The sequence below is a fragment of the Mesoplodon mirus genome (genome assembly GCF_964341445.2).
Source record: "Mesoplodon mirus genome assembly, chromosome: 8".
Taxonomy (NCBI): domain Eukaryota; kingdom Metazoa; phylum Chordata; class Mammalia; order Artiodactyla; family Ziphiidae; genus Mesoplodon; species Mesoplodon mirus.
Window position 1 is genome coordinate 67,243,013 of NC_138984.1, and position 22,814 is coordinate 67,265,826.

The 22,814-nt window shown below is 42.7% G+C and overlaps 1 protein-coding gene across 1 annotated transcript; it reads right to left on the bottom strand.

The window, feature by feature from the left end:
- Positions 1-250: 250 nt before the first annotated feature.
- Positions 251-20,320, bottom strand: RND3 (Rho family GTPase 3). Its single transcript, XM_082629800.1, has 5 exons — positions 19,926-20,320; positions 19,361-19,448; positions 7,001-7,110; positions 3,953-4,087; positions 251-2,289 (listed from the first exon to the last, which is right to left on the bottom strand). The coding sequence occupies exons 1-5, from the start codon at positions 20,073-20,075 to the stop codon at positions 2,038-2,040; spliced, it is 735 nt and encodes a 244-aa protein (XP_082485926.1). The 5' UTR covers positions 20,076-20,320; the 3' UTR covers positions 251-2,037.
- Between the last annotated feature and the right edge of the window lie 2,494 nt (positions 20,321-22,814).

Sequence of the window (22,814 nt, forward strand, 5' to 3'; positions counted from 1 at the left end):
GGTCCAGGAGGATCTCACATGCCGTGGAGCGGCTGGGCCAGTGAGCCATGGCCGCTGAGCCTGCAGGTCTGGGAGCCTGTGCTCCGCAGCGGGAGAGACCACAACAGTGAGAGGCCCATGTACCGCAAAAAAAAAAAAAAAATTCCAAGGCCTACTCACCCAGGAAATGTTAGGTCAGATCTTGCAATCACCTCTATTAAAGAAAACTAAACAGCTACATCAGGAAGTAGGTAATAAAAGGCAGATCACATTTAGACAAAGACATGGTTACTTTTTTATTTGAAGAAAAAAAAAGTATGTTTTAATAAATACTGCAGAAACATTGACCAAACAAACATACAAAGTGACTTCAACATTTAAAAAACTGCAACGAAAGTTCTGCTTTATAACAGTTATAACTTATTTTCTTTTTACAATATTTAAATACAGAAAGCACTTGCCAGCTATTTCGTAATACTGCCCAAAGCATAATGCTGCATCAATCAAAGCATAGCATGTTGGTAAAATATCTGTATTTCGTGGGAAATGACTGGAATGGTATTTTCTTGCAGAGACAAAACAAAGTGCTTGTAAGACACAGACTGAATGTTGTAATTACCTTAATCTCCTTCCTGCCACAATTGAATGGGAGCACAGCTTCAAACACTTCAAAAATGAAGCTTTATCATTGGAAAGAAAGCTCGTTTCAACAAGCGCCAACAATAAAAAGGTCAGATCTGGTTTCTTCTCTGAAAGAAGCTCTAAAAGTAACTGGTCAAAAAATATCTGTAAACTATTTTAAATGCTGACTCTTTTATGCAACGATAGTGATAAAGTATCAAACACGGGCCTTGGTGGAATCTGGTTAAGTGAGGTTTAGCAATCACTCTCTAGAAATACCCTAGGATAGTGTCAGGACTGACATTACATAGTTTTCCTCTAAGGATTCTCGAAAGCTTGGATCAGAGGGTCCTTCTGCATCATGTTCATTGAAAGAAAGTGAAATAAACAAACAGATCATCAGATATTGCCAACTTCGGAGCTTCATCCCAAAAGAGGTTTTTTGCTTTGTACTTTTGGTATCTTAATTCCAGACGGCTTAACTCACAAACTGTGCTTTCTGCTACTATCCTTCATTCGTTATCTCTTCAGGTGAAAATAGTACCTACATTTTTTCCCCCTTGGACCATTCCTTGACGTCAAACCAAGACACCTTTTATTTGATTTTGCATTTTTATCAACGATGGCAAAAAAAAAAAAAAAATCACACACCCTCTTTTCTAAACAGCACACAAAAATATCACATTGAGCAATTTACCACTTTTTAATGACAATCACAAGGATGAACAGAACCATCAGACTGAATAAAAATTGACACTTTTTTTCTAGCTGACCTATTCGATCTTGGTAGTGCTGGTCTGCATATCTTGCAAGACTGCAAAAGCCTTTCTTGAGAACCATCTCGCTCAGCTATCTTCAGGATGGCAAGATTTCAAAGCCTCACCAACTTTTCCTCTGGATATCCCATGGGTCCTGATACAATTTCCATTTTAATGATGAGCTAGGAGGAAATTAGATCACATCCTCTAGAAAACTAAATGCTAAGGTCACAGTGCCAGTTCCCCAATGAGGACGGTGTATTAATATATACTTTTTGTAAAGGAGATTAAAACACTTAAAAATTAAATCAAAGTAGAGATCCATGAATAGATTGTAACAAAGAAAACAAAAACGCAAGCACCAATCAGAGCGTGGTTTTTCTTCTTGGAGGTACTCGCATTCCTCCTCCTCACCCTCTAGCCCATCTGAATCTCTCTTTTTTGGCATATTTTTCAAGTCACACTTCAAAACTCTTCAATGAACTCACTTCTCACCGCTTGTTCTACATGCCGAACCTAAGGACAGGATTCCAAAAAGATGAGCATCCTTCCAAATGCCTCCTAAGCCTCCAGAATACGTGACTTTGGCTGTGCACTTTGCTCAGACTTCACCTCTTTTTGTTGGTGGTGGTGTTTTCCACACTAGGTTTCCTTGTCCTCATTAAAGATAACCAGAGATTCACATCACAGTGCAACTCTTGGCTTTGTCCTTTCGTAAGTCCGTAGCCACTGCGGAGAGTTCTGGTCTGCTGGGCATGTGTGAAATCCGCTTTGTCGCCCTCTGCGATTTGTTCCGCTTAACGTTTTTATTTGTCTTGTTTACACATGCCAAGGTGGCCACATGAAAAATGTCTCTGACACTGTTTTCTGACTGTAGAGCTGAGCATTCGATGTAAGTAGCTGCTCCGATCTGTTTGGCCATATTTGCCCCCTGAGAAGCAAAAAAAGGGCCTGTGATCAGCAATAAGTCTTTGGGGAAGTGTGTCTTCTAACACCATGAAATAATGCAGAGCAAAATGTTTCTAATGTTAACTGAATTTTCTAAGTATTCACGAAAAACAATTTTTTACATTTGAACTGCCTTATTTATTATTTCATAAATATTTGCGGCCAAGACCCAATCCTAAGATGTCCAATTATCATCACTCAGTAGACACTGCTTGACTTCCCAGAGGTGCTAAAGGCTGATCTAATGTCATTGGGTCATCAATAAACAAGGGCCATGATCATCAAATAGTTAGTATGGGTGATTCTAAGAATTACCCAGAGAATCTTACTATTGGAAGAGAGTAAAAAAGCTGAAGACCATGAATGTAAATGCTCTGGCAGGGTGATCTGGTCCCTTGAGCCTGTTCCAGCACCTCATGGGGCACTCAATTTCTCTTTTCTTGAGTGTAAATGGCACCCAAGACTAATAGACAAGCTGTACAAAAAACAGGGGTAAGAGAATTTAGAATCAATTTTGAAACATATATGATTATGTCTTAGGGACAAAATAAATTGAGGAAAGGAATAATACTGTTCTAGCATCTACAACTTACTTAGGAGACACAAAATATGTAATTTCTAAATGTGGACCAGACAGCCAGTGGACACAATAATAAGCATGTGTGCATCAAAATGACTTATTTACATAGCCAGATTTTTGTTAATTGGAATGAAGGACAAAGAAGACCACAGTATGAATGGTCAAGCGATGAATACTAAATAAAATTCTAGCTGTTTCAACATGAACTCTCTTTAGAATCTGGTTGTAAGTTTTAAGAGAATGAACTTCTGAAACCAATTCTCCTCCTTTCTAAATGCTTGAGGGAAATGCGTGCAGAAATGATGAAACTCTAAAAGACAGTTTTCTGGAGTGCTGTATTTTACTGACAATGGCCTTTTTAAAGTATTGTATTGTGTTGCTGAGTGTAAAATAAGATTAACTTTAAGAGTAATACTTTAAGCGTATTACTGATTTTGACCACATTCTCTCTTAAATCTATTTCACTTTAAACCCAGTGAGAGTTGCAGAGATACAGAGGGTTGACTATGAGCCATTGTTTCTGCACTCAAGTGATCAAATATCATGTGAGTCCCCTACCGAATGACAGAGCATTTCACATTTTAAAGGATTTTTTTCCCAAACGCGTCTTATGTATACACACACACACACACACACACACACACACACACACACACACAATGAATCCTTACACAGTCAACTGCTAAATAAATACTGGAAAGCTTTTTGAGAGAGTCCAGAATCAAAGTATCACCACAATTTCAGCCAAACCTTTTCCCAGATCACTTTGGTGCTCACTTGGCAGTTTTTACATTAATCTGAGCAATGGGCTGCCAGGAAGGGGCTGGGATAGTTGCTGTGAAGGCAGAGGCACAGAAACACCAGCCCTTCTCATCTGTGTTTACAGATGGTCACGACCTGGACACATGGTGCTCAACTGCATCTTAGGAAAAAAAGGGCTAGCGCCTGGCCTTGACCCCTGGGTTGAGCCTTTAGAAAAGCAGCTACTTTTTATTTTATTTACTATGAATGATGTTCCATTTCTGACATTCTAAAATCTATGTGTGCCCACTGACTACATACGTACCTGGTCATAGGACACTGGGGTCTGCCTGTGGTTTGAGAGCTCTACTAATGTACTGACATCTGTCCGAAGATCAGATTTGCAGCCGACCAAGAGCATCTTGGTGTTGGGACAAAACTCCTGGATTTCACCTTTCCACTATGGGGGGAAAAAGAAGATGAAAAATTAACAAAGTGCTGGCATCCATAAAGTGGAAAACAAGTTCTCCACTGGCAGGCATTGGAAATGGGACTCAAAAAGGACATTTAAAAGAAATTGTCACTTCAGATGCAGAAGCAAACTTGCATTTATCTTCTACGTAGACATTAAATGTTACTGCTTTTTAAAGTGGATCCATTAGGGAACCATATTCTTCTTCTGTGTGACTCATTAACTGTCCCTACTGCAAGAGACCTGTTGGGTGTTGTGAGAAAGTAAATAAGGCAATTTCTTAATTATTGTGGTATCTCTGAAAGATAAAAGTGCCTTAAGAATAATTATATATTCTAACAAGTGACTACATCCTCAGATATGTTGAGCTGGTACTTCCCAGCATGGAAGACTGGGAATAAGGCAGAGCCAACGCAAGCACAGATGTACATTCACTAATCCCACCTAGAAAGACTGAGCAGCCACCATGTGCTGAAATCTCTACTGAGATTTCAGAGACTGGAGATGGAGTTACTACAACAGAATGTCCTGCCTTTAAGGAGCTTCCATTGGTGTGGCTGAATCAACAAACACCATGACATTTGCAAAGGCCCATCTCAGGTTATCAGGGAGGCATCTGGTCCCATGGCTCATATGTCCTTGAGTTAGTCTTAAATTACGTAAGTTATTAATTTAGTCTACTTTGGCTAGTTGTTTCATGACTCAACAAGAACTCTTAGAACCTCCAGAAATGCCCGGCAGGGAATTCCAATTGTCCTCTTAAAGAGCAAATGGATGACTTTTTGTGGTTTCACTTCCTCAAGCTTGAGATGACCATCAGGGTGAGAGTCAGGAGTTCAGAGTGTTCACAGGAGAGCTCGGCTCAGGGGCTGAGATCGGGAGTCCGCACCTGCCTCTCCCTGCCCACATTCACAGATACGTACTCAGTGCTCTACTAAATACTGTGGTGGTTACAGAGATGACGGAGATGTAGCTGAGTCTTCTGGAAAGGAATTCACGAGAGAGTGGGGGTGATGAAGTCATGTCTATAATACTAGATAAAAGTGACATCCTGCAGGAGGTATTTAAAAGACCTCTAGAGGAGACATCTCCAGATCTAGAACTGTGGGCAATCAACTCTAGTCCAAAGTACACCCGTGGGTTGAAGGGAATAATGCATACTTTCCAAAAGAGCCTAATCTATCCACCAACTCCTCCCTCCCGCCCTCCCCCTCCCTCTCCCGCCCTCCCTCCCTTCCTTCCAGCACTATTTAGAGGCGTCTATCATGTGCTAGATGACATTGGAGTAAGAATTAGAAGGTGAATTGAAAAAAAGAATAAGATCTCTCCAGCTCTAAGTCACCGTAACCTCTTTGATATTCAAGGACTTAAAGGATTCAATTAATCAAGACAAACCATAGCAGGGATTATCATGAGCCTTAAACTTCACACAAATGTAAAACACACTCATTAATATCTCTAAGGCCAAAGTCACTACACATTTGGTCTTAGCAGACAAAAGCAAAATAAAACAGGAGCGAGGCTTCTCATCATAAATTATGCATAACCCGATACTACAGCAAGTAAGAACTCCAGGAAATAAGCAGTCTCTTTTATCTACAGACAAGCAAGAGACAAGTTGTTATGTTGTTCTTCAGCTGTGTGATGGCTCTGGCCTGCCCCATGTCTAGCAATTATTCACAAGCACCGAAGGCAGGAAAGGTGTATTCCTGCCAGAATCTGACAGTTGCATTATTTGTGTTAGATACAAACATTACTCAAAATTGAAAGCTAAAAAGAGCCTTTAATCTTTTAAGAAATTCATATTTCATTGAACTAACTATATTTGTCATGTTTAGTAAAGAGACGGGGTAGGGGGATGTTTAACCTTCAAATCCTAATTTCATAATGACACACAAGCCCAGCAGTCAAACATGATAGGGAAAAATAAACCAGTAAAAACACACAAAATACGAGGACACTGCCTTGCTCTTAAGCACATCCTCTGACTAAGCCTGAGTGCATGGAGAAGAAGGGGGCTCTAGGGAAGGTCTGATTCCAAAACCCCACAGCACTCAGGCCAGGACTGAGAAGTCAGATAGAGGCTAATACACGCTGGTCCTTGGACGGGCATATGCCTTTCTCTACCTACGCGGAGGCTTAGTCCTAGGTTGGCGGAGCCCGAGGAATTCTCCCCCCGGCACCGCCCTCCACCCCCAGCCTCCCCAGGACCTGTGACCCACCTGCCATAGGGTGCCTTCCTCCTGACCTCCCCTGGGTTCCATCCAGAGCTTCCTCAGTTTCCTTCCCCACCTACAGAACCTCACTACCTTTGCCTCCAGAAACTAGCTATGTGATATCATCTGTGACACGTGTACACGACTGTGTTTACTAGTATCTGACATCACCTGGTCTAATGTCTGTAAACACACCCCTATTCCTCCCCTATTTATTCTATTTCTGTTTCTAATAAATAACATCACTACTGAAATACAGCTTCTTTACTAAAACAGCTATTACTGCATTCATTTCAATCCCTGAATTGAGGTCAAAACTAAACCTGTAAAGTAAAGCACAAGCTACAGGGTGAATGAAGGGTGGAAAGGAGGAAGACACACTTAGCAGTAACGGAGCATCAGGATTTTTAGCTGCCCCAATGCCACCCAAAGGATGAACGCAGAGGCTCTTCAAAGGGTATTTCGTTTCTTAAAATGAAATAAAATGTTGAGCAGGTTCATCATCAAAACTCGGGACACATAGGAGTGGAAACCCTGTTATAATGTGAGAGTGTCCTTTTCAGTGTTTTAATTACAAAACATACAGCAGGGAATTAACTGCAGTGTTTGAGCTCCCAGCCAACCACATGTTTCTACTTGATATCTGGGCCAGTACTGATCTGCGTCATCACTCCCCAGCACTTGCCTTTTTCAGGACACTGTCCAGAGTCTCTGGTCTACTGATGTCAAAGCAAATCAGCACGGCATCTGAATCTGGGTAAGAGAGGGGCCGGACGTTGTCATAGTACGGAGAACCTGAGAAGAAACAAAGAAACACACGTTTTCAGATGAATATCCCCTTTGCCTGTCATGCATGAACTCTGCCCTTTTGAGTTGAATCCTTGGATGGTCACATGGCTCCCACCTCCTCTAATTCTTGGAAAAGAAAGCAAACAAAAGCCGAGTAGTACTATATTCATTTCTACTAGAAGACAAGGAAACCTCACTTGTATCTGACTTAAATTCGAGGGGAGGAGCCAGGATCTTAAGTTGAAATCTGCACAGTTCAAAGAGTAGAGCCCAAAGGCACCTAGGTGAAGGGTAGAAGCATCTGGGACCAGATGGTCTGCAGTGCAAATCCACCTCCAGCACTGCAAGACGGGGGCAGGTGGCTTCAGGTCTCTGTGCCTGCGATTCTTCACTCATGAAAGGAAGATGATAACAGTACCTACCTGGGATTCAATAAACCTGGGCAGTGCCTGTCACTTAGTAACGGATCAAGAAGTCTTAACTATGGCTATGGCTGTGCTATTGCTATCGAAAGCAAGCACAGTCACCGGAGCTACTTCTTGGGAAAGAGCCTGATATTCAAGATCACTCTGTTAGTACAATGGAGAATGGGGGAGGGAGGAAAAGGGTGGGTTCAGCCACACAAAGAGAACCATCATGAACCTCATCAGCACCACCCTATCTCCAAGTTACAAGTTTGTATAAGCCATGACCTTTGAGCTTGCTTACTTAAACTTATCCCCAAACTCTGTATAGACTCTCTTCCTGTTACAACCAAAAAATGTAATAAATGCCATACTGGATCCTGTCACCTTTTTACACTTTCCCATCTCTGGGAGTGACATCAAGGCATGATCCAAGGATCTGAGCCTGAGTTAAATCCAGAGTTCCCTAAAGGTTCAAGTTACCAGCCAATTAATTTAACCACAGAACCCCCTCTGGTCGTTTAGGAAATTTCTTCTATTCTTTTAAAAATCCCAAAGGATGGGCAATTGCATGAGGCCAGTTATTATAAAATGGTGTGCCTATAAAATTAAATAACAGCCTGCTATGCTATTTATTTTTTGAAAAATCATTTTCAGTACACTGACATTTCACAAGCACAACATGAAATCATTTTACTAGGAATGTATACATATATATATATATATATATATATATATATATATATATATATAATTTGACTCCAGAATAGAGAAAAAAAATCTAAGCCACCAGACTTTTTGAAAACCAATTTCATTTTGACATCACCTTCCATTTCTAGCAGAAAAACATGACATGTTGTCCCCTGATAAATCAAAACCTCAAAAGTCAAAGTCAGGGAAAGAGAAAGAACTAAAGAAGCTTTTCAAATAATCTTTTATATTTCTATCAAAACAAAATTTTTCAGGAGGCTGTTCTTGAGATCTCAAAATTACTGTCCGTAGTTAGGGTTCATCATCCTCTTTTCACAGGATATTGTGGGTTTCTAGCATTCACTTAGCAACCCCAGGAATGCTGTGGCCTTTTCACCAGCTGCTTTAGGGATGGAAAGTGACAACTTCAAGCCAGGTGTGTCTACCAAGCAAGAAGGAAGGGAAATGTTCTAGGAATCAGGAAGAAAAGTGTGAATAAATATAGACCAACTAAGCCAGAATCTGTCCTGAGCTACAGCAGCTCCCTGCCCACATCTGGAATCAGGACCCTGATGGAGTAGAGACCGACAACAAAAAGATACTTTCCAAAAGCTTAAAGGGTTTAAAGTTAAAAAAAAAAAAAAAGCCATTTTAAATAGTAAGGCCTATAAGAATAGGCTGTTTCTGAAAGGCTGTTTTCTGAAAATGACACACTGTGGCTGCTGCCTTCTCAGCCACTCAAAAAAAAAAAAAAATCTGAGGTTACAAGAAAAATTCACAAATAGTTCATTAACTTCAACATTTTTGAGAGGATCAGAAATGAGATGGCTTATCACTATACATGGATACACTGGCATTTCCATATTTGTTCTGTGAAGTTCAGACTTTCTGAACTGCAGCTTCTGTTTCCGTGTCCAAAGTCTAACCTGGACACAGCTTCTGCTGTAATAATTGGGGAATCTCTTTTTCCAAACATGGAATCAGAAAATTCCAGACCATAGAGTGGAAATCCAAATACTAGACACATACACGAGGATTTCCTCCGCTCTTCCAAGTTAGCAGGAGATGACCTGACCCCAAATCTAGAAAGTCACAGTGTTCCAACAATTCAGGATGTCAGAAGCCTAACTAGGCTTCAGAGATCTCCCTTCTTGGAAATCACTCCCATTGGGAAGAAAACTATCTTGCTGTGGATATTTTCCAGTCTCCAGCAGACCTGAACTTTGGAGGACAGGCTTCTCCAGGTGCCTTATTCCTTCAGGACATAATCTTTGACTAAGATGAAAGTAAGTACACACTGCTGATCTCTGACCTAAGACTACTCTACATAACAGTGAAAACCATCTTTTCCAGACACAAAATTCAGGAAAGACAGTTGGAGAATTACAAGGGTGCTAAAATAGAGTAATTAAAATTCGAACTACTGGGAAAATCCAGAGGAATGGTTAACTTCCAAGCCACCACGTGGCTGCAGAGAAAACCCCTCCCTTTGTGTACTGGGCTTCTCTCCCCCTCCCATTTTATGGCCACAAAGGGGATGTGGCTTTGTCTTCTTCAGCCCTCTGTCACTGCTGGAGACTCCTGCTTCCTGGAATCAAGGGAACTGCCTTCTGTACTTAGTGGGTGTACCCAAATATCTGCAAAATGTAGGTACTGGCCTGACTTTTAAAATGAAGTGGAGTTTGCAACTGAAACCAAATTCTTATGGAGGTTTGATCCTGCTTTTGTTTTTATTTGGTTCAATGTTTTGAATGAAAATACATATTAAATATATATATATTAAGGTTCATGAGAAATATGCCACCTTGCTTGTTGAGGTACATAAGTAATTTTTAAGAGTTTTAACAAGATCTAATTAGGAGTGACACTTTGATCTGTCCTATTACTTTTGCTAATGAACAGCGCTTTTAGATCCACAAGTGTCCAAAGGTAGTAATAAAACTGATCTCCACATTTATTAGTTATAAGCATAATTTGCCCAACCACTAACCACAAGAGTAATTTGTCATTAAACGAACAAGACCACTTATTCATTTTATATATATATATATATATATATATTTTTTTTTTTTTTGTGGTACGTGGGCCTCTCACTGTTGTGGCCTCTCCCGTTGTGGAGCACAGGCTCCGGACGCGCAGCCTCAGCGGCCATGGCTCAGGGGCCCAGCCGCTCCACGGCATGTGGGATCTTCCCGGACCGGGGCACGAACCCGTGTCCCCTGAATCGGCAGGTGGACTCCCAACCACTGCGCCACCAGGGACGCCCCATTATATTTTTTGATAGGGCATGGTTAAAACTTTGAATAGAAAAATCCATGGTCTGTATTTTTTCAGAGTAAAAAAAGAAAACTGATAGAGAATGATAAAAGAACTGTCCTCCCAGGAAGAATCTAACAATCCATCGGCTAAGCACGACCTTCGGGCGGGGTGTGGGAGGGTGTGGGACCCGGGGTGGTGGGGGGGAGGGTGAATCCAGTGTAACTTGCAAGTGTTTACTTTGCATTTAAGCACTTGGAATTCTTGCCTATAAAGCCCAAGCTACCGCACAAAGCAAGGAAGCAAAGCAAAGCTTGAGGGTGCATGGTGTGATCACAGGCATGCGGGGCTAACTTGTCACCCAAGAAAAAATAAAGAGGAATTCCAGGAATGCCCCTATGAAGTGAAAAGCAATACAGGGAGGGAGAAGTGACACCAAAGGAAGAAGCAGAAAGCAAGTCGATGAGACAGGAACAATACCTGCCCCTCACTCCTCCATCCCTCCAGAAAAGCCTTACAGCATTCTGTTAAGTCAAACAGTAAAATATTAACTTCTACAGATTTTTTTAAAGATGCATGTGAAAAGCTTCCAAGGTAACTATAGAACTAAACACAAGGCAAGAAAGAACACTGAATAATTGTGTATTATGTAGAAAAGAACTGAACTTTAACTGCAGAATCTAGTAGGTACTGACATACATATAGTATGTACTCTAGTACCCAAGAAAGTACTAGATCTAAAGTCAGTTAGTCTAGGTACTGAGCTTTACTTGTCAAATAAAACTTTCTCACCATGTGGAATAGGCTTTCTTGCACATGGTAGTTCTCAGATGCAGCATTTCTCTTATACTTTGTGTAACTTTAAGCACCTAGCACTATTCCAAGGTCCTTTCTATTTAACCATCAGATCATCAAAAGGAAAATTTCAAGAAGTTCCACACTGTAAAGAAACGATGACACCACATATGCAAAATGTGTGCTCCCAAACCCCACAAAGAACAAGCTTTGCTTGGGTGGAGACTGGAATAGTGCTGTGTGAGGTTCTTGAGTCCTTTGAGTTTGGCAAACATCAGCAAAGTTCCAAAAGGCTTCTGAAACTGTTCAGGTCTACCCATCTTTGTCTTCAAGATCATTAATTCTGTGTGAGAGCAGTCTTTCCAGCCCAAGAATGGTCACAAAGTGCCTCACCCAGAAACTACTTCTGCAGACACATACCTGTCTGCTTAAGTCATCTCTTCACAAAGACAGAGAACACACCATATATGTACATAATTAAATGTAAGAAGATTCATGCCCAAAAGGGAGGCTTTGGGGAACCTTTTGCAAAACGAGTTCAAACACTGGGAGGCTTTACAGGAACTTCAGAACTGAAAACTCTAGTTGACTATTTCATAAATACAACTTCTTTCACTTGAACCTTAAATTGAACAACTTCTCTTTCTCCCATAAGAAATTCCTACCTAGAACAATAAAATCAGGGATACTGCATATTTTGGGGAGAGAAAAGATATTAACTTTTGGTATTTTTAGTGATCACCAAGAGAACACCTGTACCCAACAGCAGTTACCATGTGGATGATCTGCCCAGTTATTACAAGATTCCATTTCGTCATGCCATCTCCACTCAGAGTGAAAGCTCCAAATCAGCAATCATCTCAGGAATGTGAATCAAGTCCAGGCAGAACTTCGGGTCTGGCTCAGTATAAGACTGTTGAACTCTTTTTCCAAGCAGTCTGCACTACAGGCACCAGGCCCTCAAATATGCAACAAGTATTGCCAAGAAGGATATTTTATTTGTTTCTTCTATAGGTCCAGCTTAACAGAAATTATAAACAGATTTTATGAAAATTTGGGGGCATTTCTCTGTTGCTACTAAGAAAAGAATCAGTATTTTCAATTTCCGGGAACAATGCAGATACATAGTTGTACAGAAAGTCAAAGAGGTAGAAATAAGACTATTTTTGAGCTTTAAATAAAGGTTTAGGGTTAAACTCCCAATCTTACTGAGATACTTTAAAAATATAAGAATCAAAACATTTTACTTAAAGTGGAACTATAGTAAGTCACAGAATTTCAGGGATAAGAGTAGATATGTATACATCTAAAAAAATTACATTATCATTCAGTAATAACCCATGAGTGAATCTGCCCTGCCACATACTATGTCATCAGGCTCATGTTTCAAAGCTAATGTGCACAACACCTGGTTGGACTTCTGAGGCAGCTTACGTTCATGCCAGTGAAATTTCTGTTATGTCAAGGGGGTCTCTGAGTAAAGCTGGCAATATAGAGTAACTGAGGAGACATTTAAAGGGCATCAGAAAATGGTTGAGACACAAGTAATTCATTTGGCATGGACCACCAGACACCATGAGCTAGTTGGAGGAACTATTGGTCCTTGGTGTCACATCTACATGCAAAAGAACTGGATTAATGAGAAAACATCTGGTTATTTCAGGTGGCATCAGAATGATCAATCTGGATGCCTCACTGAAAATGTGCAACTTAGCAAGAAACCAGATTGGAAAAAACCTGGCACTAAATGGGGTTTAAATTAAAGAGAGACAGAGATCTAGACACAGATATAAATTTAGAAAGGGAATTTATATCTTCCTCCTTTTTTTGATCTACAGTTTCAACGGAAATCATTGCACAGTGGACAATTCTCCAAATGCAGTTTTATGTATTTCGTCCTAGAAATCACTATCCAAACTCAGGGCTGTTTTGCCTTTAACCCACATCTCTTACAGAGTTTCAGGGAGAAAACTCAAGAGTTGAACCTGGCTTTGGAACTCTAAGCTCCTAGAGCTCATTACTACCTTACGATCTAACTGGTTTTGTGCAATTTTGCCCTTGATATTCACAACACAAGCACCCATGCTTCTTTGGCTTCTTCTTAAATTCTTGCTCTCCCCCTTTCTCTAACAAGGTTAAGTTAAAATTCTTCAACTTTCAGAATCTTGTTCTCCCTGAGAGTCATTCAACGTAAGCATGTTTCCAAGTGGGAGGGGTGTTAAAGAGTTCTTAAGAACTGAGCCAACTTTGAGAGATGAGGAAGAAATTGTGGTGGGCTTCGATGAGTCACAAGTCAGGGGGCTTGGGCTGGCCCTGCAGCCTTCAACAGTTTTTTTGGATCTTCTTGCTAAGTGAATCCAGCTTTAGAACCTCCAGGCCCAGCCTCCTATAAACAAGTACTAGACAGGGAGTACCTTGAGGGCAGGCACTGTCCTAGCCAGGCTTGTCCCTTCTCCCACAGCCTTTAGCAGAGTTCATGCACACCGAATGCCCTAAAAAATGTTTACTGGTTTCAATCATTTCTATAAGTCTTGCCTTGATGTGTTAATTTACATCTTAAATCACAAAAAAGGGACGAGTGATCCTTTTGATGCTGCTTTTCTGGATTAATTATTTACTAACCTCCACATTGCTGAAACATTTCCATCCCTGTTAAGAAATATTTCAAGAGTGCTTGTCACTGAGACTATTCTTCAAACCTGATGTATGATCTATAAATATAACAATATATTGATAGGTAGACTTATGGCTATAGAGGAGTTTGTCCTCAAAGTCAGGCCATGAGTAATTAAGATTTTCCTCTCTTCTCTAAGAATACTACATCCTCTGTTAATACTGCTAAAAACTAGTACAGGAAGTGCTAACTTTAGCACTCGTGGCCTAAAAGAACCTTGTATCAGGACAGGATTCAAAAGAATGTTTATGAGGCAACAGCGTAGTTATTGTGGGCGAATATTAGCAGCTGAATTGAGTATTTTGAAACTAACAATATGCCTTAAATAAAATGTGCATTAACTTGCCCTAGTTAAAAGCTGAAATGAATGATTATTACTCCCTGAATCACATGTGCTGAAATTAAACTGCAGTCAAATCACTTAGGAAAAGATATGGTGATCCTTAAATGACAAAGTTTCTATTATTAGTAGACACTGGCTTCATGCTACAAATTGCCTCTATGCTTGGCAAATCTGGCAGATTCTGAAGCACAAGACTACTTTGGTCTCACTTATCACTTCAAAATGTTGAAACCATTACCCATTGTTTTGCAGAAACTCACTGAGTGAATTTGAAAAATCAACAGGAGCATTTCTGAAACTTTTAATCAAAATGCTCATCTTATTATCAATGAAAGGGAATAGGAAATATTTCTCATTAAAATCAAGAAATCATAGACCTGCATCCAAAGACTACCTTTTAGAGGTAGTCAAAACTCCTCCCTTTTAGAAGAGTCACAGTGCCGTTATTTATAAGAGGGTTTTGTTTCCTTTTTTTTTTTTAATTTTTATTGGAGTGTAGTTGATTTATAATGCTGTGTTAGTTTCAGGTGTACAGCAAAGTGAACCAGTTGCATATATACATATACCCACTCTTTTAGATTCTTTTCCCATATAGGCCATTATAGAGTATTGAGTAGAGTTCCCTGTGCTATACAGTAGGTCCTTGTTGATTATCTATTTTATATATAGTAGTGTGTATATGTCAATCCCAATCTCCCAATTTATCCCTCCCCATCCCACTTTCCCCCATATAACCATAAGTTTGTTTTCTACATCTGTGACTCTATTTCTCTTTTGTAAATAAGTTCATTTGTACCATTTTTTTAGATTCCACACATACATGATATCATATGATATTTGTCTATCTCTGTCTGACTTCACTCAGTATGACAATCTCTAGGTCCATCTGTGTTGCTGCAAATGGCATTATTTTGTTCTTTTTTATGGCTGAGTAATATTCCATTGTATACATGTACATCTTCTTTATCCATTCCACTGTCGATGGACTCTTAGGTTGTTTCCATGTCCTGGCTATGGTAAACAGTGCTGCAATGAACATTGGGGTGCATGTATCTTTTCAAACTGTGTTTCCTTTTCGGGGGGCTGGAATAACTTTAAGCAGCCATAAGAAATCGACTGGCAAAGTGCCATTTGTGGCTGCTTCTTTAATTGGTGTGTGCCTTGGGGGCAGCGGGAAAAGTTTCCTGCCTGAGGATCTAGAAGATCTATCAGCATTAGGGATGCCTAACAAGGGAAATCCACAGCAATCAGGTGGAAAGGGCACTTGGGTTCAAGAATCTGACAAAATTGGCTCATCATAGGTTGCATGTGAGCTACACTAAGTGGGGAGAGCTTCCTTCCCCCCACTCTCTGCCTTACCTGGACTGTATGTGTCTTAGGGGCAGGACCATATTTTAATGAACTCTGTATCTCTAAGGCCTGAGAGAAGCCCTGCACATAGTAGACGCAGAAAGGAAGAGGGAAAGAGAGAGAGAGAAAATGAGACTATACATTACTGTGCCTCAGAAAGTAGGGAATGAATTATCTTTTCTCTTGGTGCAACGAGGCCCCACAAATCCTAATTCCACTTGATGTTCTTTCCTACACCCAGCAGAGTTCTGCCTGTACATAATCGTATGCTGCTGGGGGGAAAAGGAGACCCCCTTATGAGAAGCTGTCCAAGTACAGAAACCAGATATGAGAACAGCTTCCATCTCCTAATGTCTGCTAGGAGGCTAAGCAGGATGTGAATGCCATTCAAAGGACAAAGTTTATGCCATCTCTCTCCCTATGTAGGAGAAGTTACATGCCTCATTTTCCCCCTAACTTTCACATAGTTCTAGAAGGGGAAAAAGCAATCTGACATTTAGGACTTTAGACACTTGGCTTGGATCTCTTCTCCAGAGTTAAACTGATAGCAGTTGGAAAAAAATAAATGTATCAAGAGGCATCAGGCATACACAATTATTTTCACAACCCAAACTAAATAAATGTCTTAGTGGGCAAAGAAAATGTCAAATGTTTGTCAAAAAATAATCCTGTTCAGAAATTTGCCATGAAAAGCTTGAGATGAAATGAAAAACGGTTAAAGATACTTGAAATGATTAGTTGCTGATGCAACAGTTCTTGCTAGATGTATTTCACTCATTTTTGGTGGAAACAGTCTATTCCTAGAATCCAGGCAATGCTTCATGACTGTGTTTAATTAACTCACATTTCACCTCACAAACAACATAATGGGATTCTAAATAATACCTTTATGCCTTTTTTCCATTATGTATAAAACTCAATCTAAATTTGAACTAAGATTTCATTACTGGATAATTTTGCTGTGTGATATTTTCTTAATCACAGTCTTTTCAAACCTTTATATTTGAGTTAAATATGCATAGCTTTTGTTTCATTAAACAAAAATAGAAGTGATTATTTCACTACAGACTTCATTTCAGGTGATTATCTTTAATTTGATGAAAGGCAATATTTATAAAGCTGCCATTCTTTGTGCACAGGTAATTCAGTGGTAGTAAATGTCAGGGAATCTCATCTCCTTGGAAACGATGCATGTGATTATTCATTTGTTCATTCAACAGATTTTATTGGGTGACTACTGTGTGCAAGGCATGACGCTATGTGTGCAGAAACCACAAACTGTAGTTTGGATTAAATACTTGAAATTATACGAAGTGTATTTATCTGCACATGTGAAGCAGAGCCTCCAACTATAAACTGCCCACATTTTGTTTTCTAGGCTTTGTTAAACATGTGCCTTTTCTCTTCTTTCAAAAAAAAAAAAAGTCAATTTGGCTCTTTGGGCACCTAATTTAAAATCTCCATTGGTGGTCCTGTGACTGTGGAAGCTTGAGATGGGATGCACAACCCAATATTCCTATAAGCCCACCCATGCCCCCTCCCTGCCCAAATGTGTCTCCTTCGTAAATCCACCAGAAAGCAGTGGCTCTGTTCAGAGCCTGGCTTGCTTTGTAGGTCGTGAAAACTGCAGGATGGGATGGTAGATCCACTGGGGCTAAGAGCTGAAGCCAACCAACATCCCTGGAAACAAAAAGACTTGCCTGTCTGGTGATCTAAAGCCAAGAAGTATACAGCTGGGAGAGACCCTGCACATTATGTGGTTCTGTATCCTTTTTTTTTTTTAGATGATGAAATGAAGACTCAGGGAGGTAGAGGATCTGCATACAGAAGTCTGTGGTAACCAGTAGCTAAATATAAACATAGCTTTGTATCAACGACTGGATCAGACTCACAGACCCCATACCTAAATAATTCTTATCACGCATTAGGTCCAAACAGGCTGGGGGAGGGGGCTGAGAATCGGTGTTAATTATTGGTACCATACCAGCTGTCCTGCCCACTAGGCGTAACAAATACCATGATATGTCTGGGAATTTGAGCCCATTAAGTACTAGGCTGTGTACAAATCTGATGATGGAAACTACTGAAATAAGAAAATACTAGAATTCCGTCTATCACCACCTTCCCTATAGTTTCGAGTGTGCAATCCTCAGTACAAAACACGGTGAGGTCCCGGTTCTGCTACCCTTGGCGAGGCTCCAGGAAGAGCCTGACTCTCCAGGGAGAAACAAAATCTGCATATCTTACGGCAGCCCTCGGAGCATCTGGCACCAACCGTGAGAGGCGCTCGAGCGAGACTTCTCACTTGCCTTTGTGCCGGCACTGCCTCCGGCGACCCTGTCAGTCAAGGTCTCTTCCTTGTGCTCTCTAATCCCCTGCGTCCCTCGGGGGCTCCAGAGGTTAAAGTCGGGGGCTGTGGGAAGCTCGCAAAGCCCAGAAGCACCTCCACGAGGCCACTCCCAACTGAGCGCAGGTTCACCTCGCGGGCCTCCCCGCTCAACAGCAAAGCCTGCGCGCTGGCACTCGCGTGCTTCTCCTCCCTAGTTTCACCCGGGATTTGGCTCGGTTCACCCGCGGCAGCCCAGCTCCCTGCTAAACTCCCAGACCTAAGCTCAGGGGCCTTCACCCGGCCTTCCCACTGGCTCGTCCTCCTCCTCCAGAGGCTACGCCCTTCCTGGGAATGGCACTCCGCCGCCAGGCACCGCAGGCTGGGGCGGCGGGTGCCTGGCTTCCAGCCGGAGGTTCCCGGGGATGCTCCCGCCCCCACCGCGCCTGGCCCAGCCCGAACCCCTAACGGCCGCGCGGGGAAGCCTTCCCCTCCGCGCTGTAACCGGCCCTCCCTTCCATCGCGCTCCAGGTTGGTGGGTGGGCCCGTGGGAAGGCGATAACCCGGCCTTGAACCCCAGACCCTTGAAAATAATTCACCATACCAATAATTCAACTGGACGGGAAGGTCAAAGGCGAATAGGACGGCCCGCCTTGTAGACTGGAGGAGGGTGATGCAATGGGTCAGGAGGGAATGGCGTGGGCCGGGGGACACCAAGTGATCACGGGGGTGGGGGAGGCTCGGATCTGCCGGTCGGCACCGAAGCGGCGCGGGCGGCTGGCCGGCAGCTCGGAGAGGAGGCCCGGCGACCGCGCGCCGGGTGCTGCCCGCGCCGCCAGCGCATTCCAGGCAGTAGGCGTCACGAGCGCCGCGGCTGCTTGCGCTCACTTTACTCTCTCCCCAAGCGCGGAATCCGCCTGTAACTGCGTTGCTTTGGGGATTTTCTCCCACCTCCCACCACCCTCTCCGCGCTCCCCGCCTACACACCAAGCAGCACGTTAGATCCTGGAGGGGCGCGCTCGCATCCGAGAGCCAGTTGATTCCAAGGCGGCACACGCATGCCCCCAACATTTGGCCTTCCCGGCCGCCCCGAGACGACTCGGGCACAGCTCCGCGGCCACCCGGCTACAAGCATTTTCTACCACTGGGTCACCCCTCGGGCAAAGAGCGCCCTTCTCTTCCCACAGCTTTCCCCCGACCCAATGTCGTTCCCCCACCCCCACTCAGAAGGGACACAATTTTCACCCAGCAGGGAATCCCTCGTAAGAAGCAAAGTTAAAGGAGCGGAGTAGAGCGAGCTATGGTGGAGCGCTGGCCCGTGCTGAGAGCGTGCCAGGCGCGGAGTCCCGCTACCCGCCGCGCACCCCTGAGCGGCTGGAAACCCGCCCGAGCGCCACGCGGTCCGATGACTCTCTTACCCGAAGTGTCCCACAGGCTCAACTCTATTCTTTGTGTGTCGATTTCAAAACTGGCCGTGTAATTCTCAAACACCGTAGGGACGTAATTCTGGACAAGATGGACAGGGGAAAAAAAGAGGGCAAAGAGGTTATCTTAAAATGCACGACACCCGCAGAACACCCTCTGATAATCGCCTCCCCACTCTCCAACTGAAAAACGAAACCCCAAAACCCGCACCCACCAGATCTCACACTGAACACGCGGACCCTTTCCGAAACCCCTAACTTCCCTCTCGCCCCACCCGGATCCTCCAAGACCCGAGGATCCAAATCTCCCAACCCCAGATTCTGCACACAGGACCGAACAAGTTTCAGAAGCTAGCAGCAGAGCGTGCAGGCGCATCCCAACCCCTCAACGCTTCCAGCCCACTTTCCCTTTCCGGGCAAAGGGAAAGTAGTAAATGGTGAGAAAGACGGCCGAAAAAAAGAAAAACGGGTGAAGGGGGGAAAGTCAGGGGACACCCACCTCGACGCGGGGATCCCCCGGGCCGCCCCCCTCCTCGCAGCCCCGGCGGGCCACACTCACCTCGGGGAAGCAGTCTTTGGCGAAGACGTGCAGCAGCGCGGTTTTCCCACACTGACTGTCTCCCACCACTACTATCTTGCATTTCACGTTCTGATTAGGATCCATGATAGATTTACTGGATAATTTCTGGCTGGCTCTTCTCTCCTTCATTGATCTTGCCTTATTTTCTCTCGAAACAGAAATTTTCACTTAAGAGGAAAAAATATATATATTTCTCTTTCTATAAAAAGCAGATATATAAAAATAAATCGCAAGGCTGGTGGGAACCCCTGAAGCGCCGCGCAGACGAGGAGAGCTAGAGGAGCAGGCTCATTCCTCTCCTCCGACAAGTTTTATGCCTGACTCCGCACGGCGCTTCCCAAGTCCAATTCCGATCCGACTGCTTTGTTTCACGCTCTCTGCGCGGCTTTATACGCCCGGCCTTCCAATCCTCTTTCTCAATGAGAGAAGGAAACTGATCCGCCTCCTCCCCTTTTATGGAGCCTGGGAGCGAGCGCCGTCTGGCTCCTCGCAGAACACGTAGACAATGCGCCCTCTAGGGTGACCATGCGGGATCGATTTCCAGACCAAGGCTCTGCGACGACTTGAAGACCCCAATGGCGCTTTGCTGAAAGATGGGACTGTACAAGTGAAGGAGGAGGTGGGAAACTGAATTGTCTGTGCATATCGATTTTTATCAGAATTTCTTGAAAAAACGTTTTCATAGGGGCTGATCTACGGAAGCCTCATGAACATTTATGAAAGCAAAAACATTTCCTGCCCAACACAGAAGGGTGGGGAAGGGTTAAGTGGCTGTATTTTCTTAGAAAGTGTTTTGTATCAGGTATATAGGCCATGGAACAATAGCTAAGCTGGGTTACTTCCGATGCCGGAACTGGCTTGCCTGGGTCACAGCAAGAGTGGCTTCTGAAACCGGTGAGTTCCAGTGACTCAGGAGGAGAGAGAAAGGTTTTGAGGAGAGGGAAGGGGAGGTGGGAGGGGAGAAGAAAGACAAGTGGAAGATGCTCATAACTGAGTGACCAAAGCCATTGGAAACTCAGTCCTACTGCACTAGGGACCTAAACACACAAGGTCAGCCATTGCCCCTGTCGGTGAGAAGAGGGGGTAGGAGGGATTCTGATCCTGCCCTTTAATTCCTTTATCTGTAGCTTCCCTTTCTCTGAAATCAAAGCACCCTAGGCTGGACCCAGAAAATAGAAATTTGCTTAGCTGAAAAATGCAGGTACATCCCTTCACTCCCTCTCCACCTCGCCTCCACATCCACCCCCTACCCACCCACCTGAAAGTCTCAGAGAGGACTAAAAATGGCCACACGTTTGTTCTCTCTTCCCTATAAAAAGTCCTTCTTTTTTCATCTTCATTTCCTGTGCTTCAAGTGATCAGGAGGTTTCACCTATTTTCAAAATTTTTATTGAGGTATAGTTGATCTACAGTATCATATGTTTCAGGTGTACAATATAGTAAATCACAATTTTTAAAGATTATACTCCATTTATAGTTACTATAAAATATTGGCTATATTCCCTGTGCTGTGCAGTGCATCCTTGTAGCTTATTCATTTTATACATATAGGTTGTACCTCTTAATCCCCTACCCCTGTATTGCCCCTCACCACTTCCCTCTCCCCCCTGGTAACCATTAGTTCGTCCTCTATATCTGTGGGTCTGTTTCTTATGTTATATTCACTAGTTTGCTTTATTTTTTAGATTTCACATATAAGTGATATCACAGAGTATTTGTCTTTCTCTCTGACTTATTTCACTCAGCATAATGCCCTCCAAGTCCATCCATGTTGTTGCAAATGACAAAATTTGCAGAGGTTTCACCTATTAAATTGTATTAAGGACATTGGCCAAAAAAAAAAAACCAACCGTATAGATTCCCCCATGGACACTTCTAGGTTTGTAAATGAGAAGAAGATGAGGTGAAAAACCAGAAAGTTCAGTATGGGGAGTGAAAAGGCACAATGATAGATGGTTAAAAGCATACAGGTAAGTATCAACCCTAGGACCATGACGACTCAGGGATCTAAGGATGGTCTCCTCTTCTTTTCAGAGTAGAGAAAACTGGAGCCGCTCAAAGGAAGACTGACTCAGTGTGTAGGGCTGTGTTCATACACACACAGGGCTGACTCATCGAAAAAGGGATTGCTGGCCCTGCTCATGTTACTAAAGCAGCACTGGCCAAAGTTTGCTCTGCAGAAAGTGTGCACACAAAAAGCGTCCTGCATCCTAATTAGTGATTGAGACACTGTGCCCGTATCACCCCTTGAAGATGTGCCAAGCACTTTGACATGTTACAAACAGTAAAAAGCTCTATAGAAAGGTAGCATACCTAACGTAGTTTAACCCAGCATTCCTCAAAACTACTTAAGCACAGGAAACTTTGATCTAATTATTTACTTGTTTGAGAAGCAATGGACATAGTGGTTGGGGGCAGGAAATCACAAAGAAGTGTATCTGTGTGACCTTGGATAAGTTACTTAACCTCTCTAAGCCTCAATTTCATCATCTGTCAAATGAGAGTCATAATAGTAATGATGAGGAAATGCAAGTGAAGTTTGCAGGATAGTTTCTGGCACATTAAAGAATCCTCCACCTACTTTATATTTCACACGTAACTCTTATTTTCACTTCTCAGAACTGTTGAACATATCTTGGGAAATTCTGGCCTCATTAGTGGACTCATTAATTGGAGCTAAGAGAATAGATCCACCCTTTTTTTTTTTCCCCTCAGATTTTTAACTTAGGAAGTTGCTCCTTTCTGGAAATATGATTTGACCTTCCACATTCCTGAATTGATATAGTTTATGTGGTTAAGCTGCTCTAACTAGCAATAGTTATGAATTATTAGTATTTGGCTGACAATGAATAAGATGACCATGTAATT

Coding starts and splice junctions, on each gene's coding strand:
- RND3 (XM_082629800.1), bottom strand. CDS start 20,075: ATGAAGGAGAGAAGAGCCAGCCAGAAATTATCCAGTAAATCTATCATG. Junction 19,449..19,925: donor CCAAAGACTGCTTCCCCGAG/GTGAGTGTGGCC, acceptor CATCTTGTCCAG/AATTACGTCCCTACGGTGTT. Junction 4,088..7,000: donor TGGACAGTGTCCTGAAAAAG/GCAAGTGCTGGG, acceptor TTCCCCCCATAG/TGGAAAGGTGAAATCCAGGA.